At 36.7% G+C, this 16,370-nt stretch overlaps 1 protein-coding gene across 34 annotated transcripts in view; it reads right to left on the bottom strand.

The window, feature by feature from the left end:
• Positions 1–2,381: 2,381 nt before the first annotated feature.
• The window catches only part of MADD (MAP kinase activating death domain), a 70,312-nt gene continuing 56,323 nt past the window's right edge, over positions 2,382–16,370 (bottom strand). For 21 of the 34 annotated variants that reach the window (XM_048947601.1, XM_048947597.1, XM_048947595.1 and 18 more), the window contains 4 exons: positions 15,540–15,646; positions 10,751–10,820; positions 5,936–5,982; positions 2,382–3,883 (listed from right to left, as the gene is read on the bottom strand). In XM_048947601.1, the coding sequence (XP_048803558.1) occupies positions 3,776–3,883; positions 5,936–5,982; positions 10,751–10,820; positions 15,540–15,646 (332 nt within the window). In that variant the 3' untranslated portion in view covers positions 2,382–3,775. Of the gene's footprint in view, positions 3,884–5,935; positions 5,983–6,402; positions 7,822–10,750; positions 10,821–15,539; positions 15,647–16,370 lie in introns of those variants that run through there. The other 13 variants (XM_048947611.1, XM_048947610.1, XM_048947608.1 and 10 more) reach the window with 3 other exon arrangements.

A 16,370-nucleotide genomic window follows, 5' to 3' on the forward strand; every position in this document is an offset into this window, starting at 1 on the left:
CAAACAGAAAATTAGCCACTGTATCTGAGCTCAGAATCTGCCTTAAAGAAGTCCTCTGGTGTACTCACCTGCACCCAAACTCCAATCACCAACATGAAGCTTTAAACCTTCAGACACAGTGCTGGAAAGAGGGGTCATATATCACTACTGTTTAAAGAATCAGCATGTTTTTTCTACTGTTTTACTGAAGAACCACACTGGAAACAGCTGTAGGAACTCAGAGCTCCAGCTGACTGAAGATCTTAAAGAGTGTTACAAGGTAGTACTGCACAAAAAGCCATGGCAGGTAGCAGAAGCAAAGAAACACCACTCAGTTGTTCGGAAATGTACTGTTGTGAAAAGCAGAACTGTCTGAACTGTGAATTCTGGAGGAGCAAAAGCTCTTTGGCTTTACACTGACAAGATACTTTGCACAAAGGTGCTGCTTCTTACTCCTAATTCTCACATCTTTAGGAGCTAGGAGATGCTGTATTTCACCAAAACTTTGCTTGTCTAAGAGCAGTGACTGAGTTCCTAAATACCACTGGTGCAGAGGCCCTCTTTTCTCACAGAAGCAGGATCTCATTTCAGAGGCAATCTTTTCTAACTTTAATCCATTTGACAATCAAGGGGAACTGAGATCTAAATATTACTCTCTACATGAGAAATTTAGCTTCTATTTTCTATTTAGTTCTCAATTCAGTGAATGCAGGAGCCTGTGCCTGACACTGGGGCAGATGGCTGGTTTGTTCCTGCTCTTGATCAGCAATATTAGCTACTGCTTCCTTCTTAGCAATACACTTGGTGGGAACCCAGTACATTATTTTCACAACTCTAGAAATATTTTTATCTTTAGTATTGTTGTACCATAAAGGTTCCTATGACAGCATGGAATCAATCATTTCCTTACACTTTGATTACTAAGAATCTTACTTGGAATTTAAATTCTTAATTTACATCTACTAGCAATTCAGTTTTCGAAGAAGAACATTTCACCTTACCATCCTTTCTGCCCTGAAAGCACCAAAGTAAGAGGGAAGAGTTTACCTGAAGCTAGTAAACAGTGTAAAGAAGTTTTTATAAACATTTTCTTAAAGTAATGAATCATTTCCTCCACATCCAACATCAAAAGTTTTCACAAAATATTTTTAATTTTCACTTAGCAAATGCCACCATTTTGATACTCACTGATATTGAATATTTTAACCTTTAAGATGTGCACCCTCTCATGTTAGGCACAAAAACGGCAGTAACAAACAAACAGAAACCTTTTTTGGAACAACACAATAAAGGTCTGCAATCCCACAGACAGTGGGAAAAACTGCCAGGAAAATCAGTTATGAATGCCAGTGTTTGCAAAGAACATTTAATGGTCATTTAGAAAACCAACTTCCAGAAATAAGGAATTATAGCAGAGAAAGAAACTTGTTCATGAAAAGCAAATACCTTAAGTTTTAAGGCAAGTTCATGAATCTCTGTCACTGTATTCACTGTTTGTCTAAGTGCCGTGGAAATATCACATTCAATTAAATCACATTTATTAAAAAAATAAATAAATAAATAAATAAATAATAATAAAAAAATTATCTTAACATAATTTAACAGTAAGTCAGAGGCTCCTCCTAGTGGTAAGACCGGTAGGATTAGCTATTTTGAAGTATTCTAACACTATCATTACCAGTTATTCTCAATTAGTCTTCCCTTTGGTTTTGGAAGGTTCTTGTTGCTGCTTAGGGAATTCTTACCTAAAGATCAAAAGAAGTAGGACATGTCAAAACACACACAAATTGCTGTAATTATTTTTTTCCTCCGAAGAAAAGTTTACATACCTTTCAATGCTTAGGAGTGACGAAGCTAAGGTGGAAGGGATTTTTCCTTACCTTGTTCTCAAAGACTTTTTCTCTTAGAAAATGTTAAATCTGACCTCCAGATCTGTATTTGGTCTTCAGAGAATGGCACTGAGTATTTAGTAGCAGAAATATGGCCTTTCAGATGAGCATGCTATATTCTCAGTTACCAGAACACCTGCCAAGTACAAGTACACATCGTCAAGTATAAGAACAAATTTGTACATTTCAAGAGTTTCTTCAGTTTTGAAACCACATTTGGAGCAGAACCCCTGTGCTAGTCCACTTGCAGAGACTGTTACTGATTCTTACTCATCCCTGAAGAGCAACCTCTGCTAATACTCTTTAACAAACATTCTACGGAAGGGAACAGGGGAGCATTTTTATCATAAGGGCATTTACAGTCCAATTTCTCACGTGGAAAGAAATGCAATTATCCATTTGTACTTTGCTCTTTCTCATTATTTCATGTATGTGTACATTGTGCTTTGTACATCATGACTAATAGCAGTTAGATGCACGAACAGAAAAGGTAAAGCACAGGATGAAAACAACTCACTGGTTGAATGACTTTTATTTTCACATTCAGACAGCTGTACAGTTTCTATAAATAGATGTTGTACTATAATATTTACATATTTTCCTCACTCAATACTAGTATATTCCATTCAAAATAGTAGATCCCTGACCAAGCCAAAACAGCATTATTTCCAGGTTCATTTACTCAGAATCCTACGTTAAAACATACAATACATCAGTTTGCATCAAGAGCATTTTTCCAGGTATTTCACAAGTATTATTTTTCTCCAGACAGTCTCACCTTCCGGCATCCTGAGAGCTTTCCAGACAAGTGAAGTACAGTTCAGTAACAAAAACAGGATGCAAAAAACATTCATACTCAGTCTACTTAAAATAAGGAATGCGATGGATAGTATTAACTGAGGGAGTTTCATTACACATTAACACAGTATTTGAGAGATTCCTCGATATACAAAAGTATAGACTGAAAAAAAGCAATAGATTAAAAGTTTTAGAGACAGTAATCCTTTGAGCTTCTGAGCACATTCTGCATGTTACTATAGAAACGTCTTGTACAGTTACAAATCCAGAATTACATTGGTACATTACAAGAGCTTCTGCCAATAACAATTCCAAGTTATACATTTCCTTTCTCATTTTCTGGACCCTGCAATTCACTGCTATCAACTACACTGCTGGAATGCCTACAAACATTATTCAAACTCCCATCCAATCTAAAATCCACGCAATTGAAGTGATGTCAGGGGTTTTCATGATATGTCGCTTTCAATTTCCTTTCTTTTTTCCACTTTAGAAGCAGTCATCTCCACAGATGGACCAACTTAATAACCAAACTATAATTTTCACATGTGATATTTTAAGACTATAGTAGCTTAATTGATCATCTTTACCAAAAGGGATTGAAGAAGTATATATCAAGAACTCCATGATGGTGAGTAAAAGTGAACAACACAGAAGGAAAACAATAGAAAATATTACATTTAAACAACGTGCAGAACCAGACTGCTTTCACTGCACACAAGAGAATTGGAAAGCAGAAGTCTGCAGCTGTAAAGTGGTAAGTCTGGAACAAGTACCATTAGAAACAAAAACCAACTGAACTTAAGCCATATTAGTCATCTTAAGAAAAAAAAAGATTCCAAGGAATGGCCAGAGTAGGCCATTCACAGCTGGATGCTGATGCTCAAAACTGTCTGATGAACAGCCCATATAAAAACTCCACTAAAGATGAATTCAGAAGGAGACTGAGCAATGAAGTCTTAGATTTTTCTATGGGGAAAGACTTGCAGGGTCATACATAAATAACGAAGTTCTCAGAGAAGACAGGAAAGTGAGCTCCAGTAACTGCAGTAAAAATGGAAATACTGCATGTCAGTGTGCCATAGGGTAGGTATTTCCCAATATCATGATCAACTGGAAACGGGTCGAGGTGGTTTGCTTTTGTTTTCTGCCTCTTTCCCACGAATGGCAGCCACATAAGAGAAGAGACACAGCACGGAGTAGCAGATCTCGTGAGCCTACAAGAAGTTTGAAAGGGAGATAAGAAAATTCAGATGATTTAGCATTTTGCAAAATCCACTGCATGTTTTGTATTTTGTTGCATGACTTTCTTTGTGAAATGACTGCTCTGGCTATAAACAAAATCTGGAAGAAGTGTCCCATGCTACTCTCTCACTGAAATAGAGAGGATGAACCATATAACAAATAAAAAACCTTTGAGATAAAACCATTAGTTGCTTGATAGTATAATTTCTTATATTTTTTTAAGAACAGTACACTAAGAATAAGTTAGCCAATGCTTTAGAAAAAAAATATTCCATATATTTACTTTAGCGAGGAATTGATAAAGATAGCTAAAATGATGGTAAAACCAAACATCCAGTACTACTCCTTGACTAACAAGATAGTAGGATTCTCCCTTATCACAACTGTGATCATTTTATGGTCAAGACTGGTAATCCTTATTCCTGGCTAACAAAAGTTTTTTGGATTTTGGTGTTTTGTTGTTTTGTTTTGTTTTTTGTTTTTTTAATATATGTAAATAATAACTAAATATTTTAATATATATAGATGGATATAATTTAACATGTCTATAAACAACACCTACCACTGCACATTTCATATGTATATATACGCAACGAAGCAGTTTTGTCACTACCTTAGTGCAGAGACTTTCACATGCCATTAGCAGATTTACAAATAATACTTTTAAATGATTACGTCTGCTATTACTTAGCAGAAAATCTTTGCCTAGCATGTGACTGGCAGCACAGCTCAGTGAGGGTAATACAAATTCAGTTTATAACCTAGTTCTAATACTGGCTATTCTTCAGAGTTCTTGTCCTGTATGGTGAGGTTTATACTTACTGTCCTTGTGAAGGTGGCATGCATAATCATAGAGAATATCCTGAGTTGGAAGGGACTAAACCATAAAATGTCTCTGAATAGCTGTTGACCACTTTGGTCATACTAAGTTGAGGATCCTCAGCACTTTGGAGCAGTAAATTCATTGTGAACTAGAACAACCTGATCTAGCTTTAGATGTCCCTTTAGATGTTCACTGCAGGGGAGCTGGACTAGATGACCTTTAAATGCTCCTTCCAACCTAAACGATTCTGTGATTCTCTGACCACAGAGTGCAACTCCTGGCTCCATACAGGACAACCCAAAATTCCAACCACTCTTCTGATAGCGCTGTCCAAATATGACATGTTTTCTTATATTACAGGACAAGCTACAATGCTTCTGTAAATTATCATTCACTTCCATTAAGCTGTCCTGTTAAAAGATACAGCTTTTTGCTTCTTCGACTGCATGTTTGAGAAACAACATTCTTAGAGTACATTTCTCAGATCAAGTTATTCTTCTCCCTTTTTATGAAGTATGGTCAGCTTCCATGCAATTACCATATGTATGCAACTGTACTTCAGAGAAAAGAGCTGAAAACAATTCATTTATGATGATTATCACTGGCAGCTATTTCCTGCCTGTAAGATACATAAGCCTGATTACTGAAATACACGTAAAAGTGCTAAGCAAAATTATCAGCTGTCTGAATTCCAAAACTTTATACAAAACTGAACTTGAAAACACAGCAATAACTCAACTGTATAGAAAGAATCAATACTTAGACCATTCTCTTACATCTCACTGCTCACTTTTGTGAGGTGGGAACTTTTCATTAACTCAGCTAACAAGACCAGGAATTTGTTTCCCTTTCCATCTGCTTTGTGAATTAGGGATTGTGTCCTGCACTGTCTTCAGTTTAGTGCTTTCAGTAGCATATTATGCTGAAGATATAGATACAAGCTAGCTAGATTGGTTTGATCTATTTAATGAAAGAGACCACACATTCTGCACTATCCGTAAGTTCCTCTAGTTACACAGAAACAAAAATCACCGAATTTTATAAGAGTTTTAACTAAGGGAAGACAACAAAAGAGCAGCTTGTGTTTCACTGCAATGTTAGCGCTGCAAATCCTGCAATCTCAATGCAATTCTCTTCACCAAATGAAAATGTAAAGGTATGTTCTCTAGAAAACTACCAGAAGGCATCACAGTTGACTCACCATTGGCGTCTTGTACTTGTGGCTCACCACTTCTTTAGTTTCAGGAACTAAAACCGGACGGGCAAGAGACAAAACAAAAAGTTCAAAAAACGAGAGGAAAAAGGGAAAGAAACAGCACAATGTTCCCATAGGAAAGGAAAGGGATGCACACAGACAACAGGTGCAGGACCAGGGCTCCTCACTATCCCTCACTTCTAGGTACTCTTTCTTCTCTTCGTTTACATTATACATGTCCTTGACAATACTGATAATGAATTCCTCAGGTTGGCAAAAATATTTTATTGTTTATGTTTGGAAAACCGTAATAGATATTTGATGGTTCTTAAGAGACCCTGGCTTTTCTACTCGTAGTTATTCCTGCTAGGCAGCAAAATTAATGACAAAATGCGCTTAATGACTATTATACTAAAACATAGAACAATTCCATAGGAATTTTTAAGTATTTGATCCACAAAGATATTATTCCCTAGATGTTTGAATCCTTCTCTGCTGAGTAACGGATCTCATAAGAACTGTTGGACACTCTGTCAGTAAGCCAGTGAAATACAGGAAAAAAACAAATAGGATATTATAGAGAAAATTTTTCTAAGCTGGAAGATTATTTCACAGCCAGATTTTGAGAAATGCTAAAAATTCTCTTCTGTTGAGGACACGCATGCTCATTTTTAACTTGGTATTGTCAATGAAAATGTTCTTTGCTTTTGAACACATAGTCTTAAAATAGAACATAGATTTCAATTCCATGTATTCTTAGAATATCAGGCTTGATTTGATTTCCTGAAGATTTTACACAAAAAAGAAGATTAGTGCACTGACTAAAAATTACCCAGAAAATATCACGTTGCTCCTTTGCACTGTCTCAAGCTAACAGAAAGAAAGAAGATAAGATAGCTAAGGTAATTTGTCTTTTGCTTTCATTATAGAATGCACAAAAAAGCAGGCTGTAACTATCACCATCAGTATGTGCTGCATCCAAACTGCATCTGACCTCACACTTGGTCTACAGATATTGTTGTGAACAGATACCATCGAAAATCACCAGGAGAGAACAAAACCAACACTAAGAACATACAAATGGTAATTTTAAAATGTGTAATAACAAAACCAACTTTGGATACTTCCCTTCCAGAAAAGCTGAAATTTGCCATGAAATTTCTGTATCACAACAACAAAAAAATATTTAGCAGCAGTATAGAAATTATTGAAAACCAAACCATACCAGATTCATAGGGGAAGGGTAAGTATTTTATTACACATAATACTAGTGACAAAAAAGAAAGAGGCAGATGAATTCAGTATGAGTAATTAGGAAAAGTCCACAACAAAATCTATCCATGCAGATGTCATCTTTTCAACTTATGATATGACACATCTAAACATTGGAGAGGGAGACAGATCACGCTCTAAGGAGCCAAAAGTAGGCAGTGCAGACTGGGTTTGAGAAAACTCTCCAGAAACAAACCAGTGCCCACCAATTCTAGTATGTCATGGTACTGTCATTCCTGGAAAAAAAAAAATACTGAAAAGTTCAGAATTGGATTTTAAAAATTAACGCAATATTTCTGGTTGATATTTCAATTCTGTTTTTTTGAAGAGATGGCTGTTATATTAGCAACTGAAAAATGAGGGATGTGCACACCCAGGCTACACTGCCCCAGCAATATCAGAGTTGGGAAGAGAAGGAGGTGCGCATCCAAGCTACCTTACCCGTTGGCACCAGATGTTCCAAATTAACTCCTTGTCACCAGGGAGTAAAGGTGGGAGTGAGGCTGTTGCACAGCCAAATAGGGTAGGATTTATACAGTTGTGTAAGTCTCACTGCCCACTGGATAACATACAACAGCTCATATACTCTTCAAAAAGCAGGAAGGGAAAGCTGTAAGGACCTTGTGCCATGAGACAAGGAGAGAAGGGAAGGTGTAAAGTCTTGTATCATAAGAGAGGGAACAGCACAGTGCTTAGGTGCTCTCTCCTCACTTTGTAGTCAGTAAGTTGCTTTTTCTTTAAGTACAGTACTCCTTTGCAGTCCTATTAGTAGGGAAAATTCTCCTGAGAGGACTGAGTTAGGAAGAACAAAAAAAGCAGGTCTAGATTTATACCCACAGAAGTCAAAGCGCTATCAGTGTAAAATACAGAAAGCAAACAAAAGAACAACACAAAAAAAAAAAAAAACCCAAAAAAAAAAAAACCAACACAACAAAAACCACCCCACCCAAGCCTCAAATTAAGAGATTAGAACAAGCACGTTTCTTCTAACATTAAGACTTATTCCTGATGCTGTTAAGCTAAGCGGATGAAGAATTATTAAGCACCACTCTGCAGCCTTTGGTTCTGTGAATGAAAATACGGTACTACCATAGAACAAGTTCAGGGGACATCACTTTACCTGCTGGAGAATGAAGGTTTTCATAGCAGCCATGGTGAAGGGGCCACAAGTAAAGCACAAGTACACAGCAGTAACTCAAATTCCAGGGGGAAGAGCCTTACATTTTTTCACCTACTTCAAATCTCAGTTTCCATTTTTGGGCAACAATTCCTGAGCTTCTGCTTGTACCCTGCTCTACAATTGCAACTTTCATGCTGATATTTAAACCTGGTGTTACCAAACAGACCTTTAATTTCCTGCTGTGTTATAGCTACAGTTAGAGCAATCACACTTGGCAGAATAAAATAAACAAACTCTGCACTGAGCTGCTTCTCATCAGACTAGTGTACACATCTGCTGCACTCAAACTTCCTAAGAGGAGGCACTACTTCAAGATACTCCCTGTACCATGAATCTCATTGCAAGGCTCAAAATGTTTAACATAGCTCTGCAGCTTCGTTCTTAAGAAGCCCATGCAACTTGATGGTCAATACTGTCGATTCACTCTTAATAAATTTAATTTTTCCTCCACAGGACAGATTCACACATCTTGTCATATTTTAACAAGTAAAAGAGTGCATATGAGGTAGTCACTCATTTATCCATGAGAGGTTAGCTTCTCTGCAACACCTTTTGTCTTTCCTTTTTTTTTCTTAATTAGCTGAATGGATAAACTATAAACCTCATTTGGTCCATTTAAACTGACTGTTGTTAACACCTCTACTTTGGGAAGAGGGTAGCTTTCACTTTATAAATGATTTCTCAGTTTTTCTTTCAGCATCCAACTCACAATTTATTTTCTCTTACTTTCAAAAATTACATTTCCTTAAGTTTCTTATCACAGTTCTAGATTTTCCTTGATTATAAATATTTTCTGTGAAACAAGAACAAAACATTTCCTAATAGTTACAAGTTGGGGACAAAAAGCTGTACTACAGAATCATTAACAGAAGTTGACTGGAATAATTAAGTCAAATGTTGTCTGTCATCTTGTGCAATGTAAATCAGCTATTAAGAAAACACTTTGAGTTGAGAGTCTTCAAAAAATGACCCAAATATAATTTCTGATCCAATTATTTTTCTCAGAAAACTGCAGCCATGGCTTGAGCTAATTTTATGGCTTCTGAACTCTAATATTTGTAAAGCCTATCAATGTTTCACAGCTTCAAGCAATTTCTATCAGAAGTAAAATGAATCACGCCCATCAGGGTGAAAACATATAAAAAGAATACGTAACCATACAAGGCAGACATCTTTTGATCACTTACACTATTTTTTTTTTTAAATAGGGGTTAAATACAATGATCTGATCACTTGAGCTACACACAACATTTTTAGGAAAGGAGTAAAAATTTCCATGACTTGCCATCCCAAATTTCTGGGAGATTCATTTACAGTGAACAATGTGCAACCAAGTGTCAGAAAGGTTATACCACTTCAATACCTTATAATTTTCTATCATCAGAAGGAGAGAATGCATTAACAATGATGAAGACATTAATATTAGCACTCTCCTTAAATTTCTTTTAAATTATTAGAGAGAATCCATCAGTCAGAATCTTCTATTCACAGCACTAGAGAACAGTGAAGGGAGCTGTTTATTTCAATATTGTTTAGCAGCTAAAGTATGCTGATTTAGCAAGAAAACAATGTTGTAAATTTTATCCTTTTAGTAAAACTTTGAGACCTACACTTAAGACTCACGCAGATGGGTGGAAGAATAAAACAATACAGGTATGGGAACTATATCAAGAGAAGTATATGTATCACTATTGAGCCACATCTAAAGCCATTCCTTTTTTTTCATTTATCAGTATAATCTGACTAACACTGAATAGAAACCCAGAACTTTTCCAAATTAGACTACAGGCAGATTACATGCAATAGCAATTAATAGCCTAAACGGCACAAATTCTCTATTTTCCTTAACTGTTGCTTTACTACAGTTTACCAGTCATACTCTGAAGCCAAAACCACAGTATAATGCTCGATCTTACAAAAGACCTTCTGCTGCACAGAAAAAAATGAAACTCCATGTACAGTGGAGAATAAACATTTAGCAGAACTTTTCAGCAGTGAAAGCACAGCGTGTTAAGAAAAATAAATTGCAAGTCCTGCTTTAAAAAAAAAAAAAGTCAGAAGAAAAAGGAACATACCAAAGAAGATTCCTATGCATATTCAAGATTACCTGATGTTTTGTCTGCTTCATGAAACTCAGAACACCTGATTTGTTTGCTACAGGAGAAGCATCTAGGCCACAAGTCTCACTATGATGGAAGTGCATGTGCAAATTTTTATGTGAAGTTCTCATCTCTCTGTTAGGTAACTTTTCAGTGGAATCTACATTTCCCTTCCATCTTTGAAACTACAGTGCAATTCTGAATCTAGAGTCTGGAAATTTGAGTTACTGCCATGTGAATACAGACCTAATATCAAAATAATGTAATTACCAAATTCCTCCAGGACAAAGACTCCTCGCACTGTATTGCACTTTTTAATGTGATTCAGCTCTATGAAAACCTACAAAAACAGGAGCAAAAATAACACAAAATTAGTAAGTTTTCCTCTTAAAATCCAAAAACCAAAATAAAACAAAAACATCACCACAGCAGATACAACCTGAAGTGTTTAAGCATACACTACTAGTTCATTTACAGTTTAATATATAAATAAAGGGTGAAATAAATATTCAGAAGACAAACTGGCCACAATGCTAGAAATCAACAAATAACTTAAAAGTGCTAAGAAGCGAAGACAGCAGAAGATGAAGTACCTTCCGCTCCTTGCAGGAGGAGAAAGCATGGAAGAGAAACGAAGGAGTTAGTAACTCTGACATATCCAACATTGCTACCCCTTCAGGCACTCAAATGAGTTATTGCAAAAAGAATATCAACACACCTGAAATACAACGGAAGAGGGGGACAAGAAAAAAGCTGACTCCCAAATTTGCCACGATTTGTAGCCTCTGATCCATCCCAGTTTCTGCCCCTCCATGCGTCCTCCTCCAGCACAGAGGGCAGGTAAGGGACACTACACTTCCCCCATCCTGACACTGACTATTCTGACCGACCCGGCAGTCACTTTTAATCCAATGACAAACTACTAGCCATCTTCCTCTCTGATATTCTTGCACCATTTAACTCTGCATTACTGCTTATGATACATAACCTGCATACTTACACTTCAAACTGTCTCCTCTCAGTACCAGTTTTCTGCTTTAAGCAGCATGGGAGCATTTGGGACCCTTCTCTATTGTTTGCTCATTTCACACATGGCCACTGTCAGCTGGGCAGTTGCTTAGAAGACAAACCTTTTAACTCATTTTTACAAACATAAACCCCAAAAGACAAAATAATTGAACTACACAATGAGGTTTTTCAGTCTAGAGCCTAAATGACAAGATTGCATAAATATACAAGTTCTCTGAGCATATTAAGTTTGTTCAATAGCCAATATATTTCAAGATACAAAACAGTCCCTTTGCATATGCACAGCTCCACAATGATCAGTCAAGACACAAACATATGAAAGAACTATAGAAAGTACCATAAATAAATTCCACACAGCAGTGTCTAATATGCTTCCATTTCTAGGCAGGAGAAACACCATTACCCTAACAGTCACAGTAAGTCTATTTCCAGTACCTTAGAGATGCACTTGCAGTACTGTATTACAATAGTCTGGATCCATACTTTCAGTTCCTATGTACTTTTGGCAGTATGACCTTAGGATCTTATACTAGAGAAACTGCATTGCCTTGGAGAGAAGGGAAAGGAAATATGTGCAACCCTTCTGAATTCAGTACTAGAAAAAGTTATACAGCCCTAGATGTTATGCTACCCCCAAAACAGCAAAGAGAATCACAACCACCCTTTTCTTCAAGAAACAAGCTTATATGTATCAACAGAGTTCAGTAAATGTGACCACAAGTCAGGTTGATCTTCTAGACTGTGTTTTTTAAATTGCTGTTGTTGTTTTAACCAGAGAACTAACTAACAGTCACAAGAGATTTTTTGATCAGCATCAAAAACTAAACTTCCAGTTACCTAAACAGAAAATCCAAAGCTTGCATCTGCTTACATTCAGGCACTAAGGAAAGGAAAATTAATCACACCTTTCTTTGTATGTTTTCACCCACATTTCGATGATTAAAATATTTTATTTTTTGAGGAATAGCAACAGACAAAACCAGGGAACATCAGAACCCCCTACTGTATTCAGTTTCCTCTTTCTGTAATATCCCCTCTAGAAAGTTTTCGCTTGTAGTCTAAAGCACAACACTTAAAAATTGAATAGAAAGGCCTGATGTTTTGTCCAGTAGACTTGACTATTTCTGATCTTCATGTTCTGTGTATAACACAGAATGCTGTGTTTCCACAAGTCAGGAACTATATCAGAATTTGTCAAAGTTATAGTAAGTTACCCATTTTCATAACACAAGAGTTGAAAGACATCCTCTCACTACACTGATTAAGGGATAGAGATGTTCTCCTCTCAGTCAGCAAACACACAAGCGTTTAAAGGAAATATGAGCTACTCACCCTAGGGAAACACCTTCTTCAAGATAGGGCATTCACTGTGGATCCTAATGTAAGTGGGCATGTGCCTGCTGCACTGTATTAAACTTCCATTTACTTATCATGCAGATAAATTCTTAACTGGGACAGTTACTGGGACCCAATATTAGACAAAATTTGTAGATTTCAACGTAGAATTTTGTGAATAGCCCTCCAAAATCACAGGAACATTTTAACTCCTCCCTATTACAGCAGGATTTCCTCTGATCCTCTAGGCATGGACAAACTTGAACAGTTTTTCTTCCTAACCTTATGTGCACTGCCAGCACGGGAAGACAATTTGTGAACTATCACACATCAGAAACAGGTTGGTCCACCATGTATCTTAGATATCTCCTGTGGAATGGGGCAGCACCGAAGTACATGCGCTACAAGTCGAGTCTTCAAAAACAGCTTCAGGAAACACAGCACCATTCTGACACTGAAGCAGTGTGTTCAGTCTTATCAGGTAAGTCAGAAGAGAGACCTTTTTATTTATTTATTTATTTATTTATTTTAAACTGAGTAGAAATCAATTAAAACATAGGAAGACTGGCTATTTCTATGACTTCAATCACAGCAACAGAAATCTTTTATCCAAGCTGCCTTGTTGAAAAGAGAGGCAAATACGAAGCCTGGATGTGGGATAAGAAAAGGAAGATGAAAAAGAAGCTGTGCCTGACGAGGTCCTACAGGATTAGTTAGTTGGTATTCCCATCCAAACTGATTAAGAAATAGAAAAAGGCAGTTGTCAACAAAGTGAAACATCTGTAGAGTCCTGGGTTTGCTTATATATGTATGTATGTATTCTGAAATCAACTGCCTTAAGGAGGAATTCGTACTATTTACATGAAAATTGAAAAGAACAATTTATCTGAAACAGTAGACCTTTTATTAAGAAAGCAGTCTGTTTGATGAGTGTTGGAATAAGAATGCAAACATCCTTGATGATGAAATTTGGAAAGGCTATTTTTGCATGGTGCCACTAGGAGGAGTGTTTTACATGACTGCTAGTTACGTGTTCTTTACAGGCCCACAAATGGAAGACTTCTATTGTCTGCCCAGACACTTTGTTTCGAGACTGGAGAAAACTAGGATAGGTCCTAGGTCTACTTAGGTACTCAATTCCCTTGCTAGTTAACACTGTAAATCTAATAGACTCAGGAGTTCAACATATTGAATTAACAAGTGTTATTTTCCAGAACTGTGCATCAATCTACTTCAAATAATAGGAACTCATCTGATGCAGCTTCATAAGAAAGAGGAGGAAGAGGAAGAATAACTTGAAGGGTGGGGAAAACAGTTGGCATATTTCAAAGGTCTGACCTGCATTTGCACAGACCATCCTACAGAAAAGATGTACTAGGTTTCATCACTGATAGCAAATTAGAACACCATTCTCCATCAGGAAGGACATGATAAATGTACTACACTAGGAGTGCTGGGGGTAACACAGGACTCAGTGTCTGTGATTCCAAGTTCAACAAGCAATGTTGGACTCATAGTCCTACAGTAAGAATCAGCACTAGGTTTCTCTAAGATTTCCTTCAAAATGTCATTCCAGCCTTGCAGGAAAAAAAAGAAGTCATATAGAACATGTTTGAAATACTAACAGCAAGTCAGCTATAGTCATTCTAACCTGGTAAACACAAAGAAAACCCAAGGAGGTTCACAATACTCTAATCCTCACCCTGGCCCGTATGAACTCAAAGAGTCACGTGGTGCTGCTGCAACTTCAGGAGAAGTATTAAATAAAGACTCTGAGCATGTGTGTCTGAGATCCACATGAACTTCCAGTGGGATCTACACTGATGTTTATTCAAAAAATAAAGCTTATGTGAGGAGAAATATCTAATCAGGAGGAGAGGAAAAATAACTCCATGGAGGACTGACAGAAGCTTGTGGTTTTTGGTTTTTTTTTTTTACACACATACACACTCTCTCTCTCTCTCTCTCTCTCTCACTTCTCCTGAAAGTTGATTCTACTGTCTAGCACAGCATGCAGTTAATGTCATATGCAAAACAAAAAACACAAAGCAAAATAAAAAACAAAAATCAAAGGAAGCAACAGAAACAACATCCACAGAAAGGGAGAAATGGCAATTCTAGTTGTGTTTCCTCCATTCCCACAAAATTTAGATGGAAAAGCGTCGGTAATTTATTCTCATTTTTGTGAATTACAGCAAGAGATACTTTATCATTCTATTTTCATACTGAATTCTACAAACAATTCTTCATTTTTTAAAACAAGATAGAATACATACGATACAGAAAGTTGCCCTTTGCACTTGCAATATTCAAACACTATCTATAAAGCTGACAGTTTATGCCACCGGGACATTATCACAATGTGATGCTTTATGGCAGATTCCAAATGATCAATTTTTTCCATCCTTTAACATCCTGTCTACCGTTTGTTTTGCATTTAGACAATTTTGTCCACAAACAACCAGAAACTGAAACCTCCATTAAACTTTTAGCTTTTTTCCTTCAGCTCATTACAGGTGTCATGAGGAGCTCGTTTCAGTGTATTTTTATATGATATAAATAGATGTATTTATATGCATCCCCTTTGCACTACCCCTTTGTTGGCAATACCTTTGGGAAGAGGAAACACAGATGATGCAGGTAAGCTGCAAAAAGCTTCATGCTCATACTGTCATCTTACAGATTTCCCCCATACCTGACTGTGCATAAATTTCAGGTTAATTCCTTCCAGTGTCACCTGCAGAAGACCTCCTTCGCCAGTTTTCATATCCTGCACAGGAAACTCACCACCCAACTCAGGGCCTGTGATATGTTAAAGGAAAAAAAAACGGGAGGGTGAAGAGAATAAACAGAAACAAAAGCAGTCAATTGAGACATATAGAAAATGCATAACAGTAAAAACAAATTTTAATTTGATGCACACAGCATTTCAGTAGAATCCACAAACAACAGACATCAGAACACCAGTGGATCTTTGAGTACCAAAAAATGTCAGCCTTCTTACATGCAAAGGACACCTGTGGTCAGCTCAGCCTATATTTCTTGTGTTTCATATTGTTGGGGGTTTTCTGATCATGTTTATTAAATGCCCGGTAAAACATGGCATGGTTAAAAAAAAAAAAAAAAAAAAAAAAGGGATAGGAGAACAATGCAATCACGTAATACCGAAGACAGTATAACTCTTCAGTACAAAAACATAAGCAAGCACAAACTAGGCTTCAAAGTTTTGACCTTGGTGGTTTTTGATGGCATTACCTTGTATTTTAAGCAATCAAAAAATTGTGGTTGTATTGACAAATCAACAGAAGACATAAACAGACTTTCATCTATTTTCATCTAGGCATTTTTAGGCATTTCTAGTTTCTTTTGCATCATTCACTTCAGCTAGAAAATTTCTCTTTTTTTTTTTTTTTTTAAACATCACTAATGCAGAACCACCAAAATGGGGAAAGGCTTTCAATACATTTTTTAATACTGCAATGTTGCCCAATTCTTAGAATAGTTTTCAAATATACTTTTACCTCCT

Source organism: Lagopus muta, chromosome 6, assembly GCF_023343835.1.
Source record: "Lagopus muta isolate bLagMut1 chromosome 6, bLagMut1 primary, whole genome shotgun sequence".
NCBI lineage: Eukaryota > Metazoa > Chordata > Aves > Galliformes > Phasianidae > Lagopus > Lagopus muta.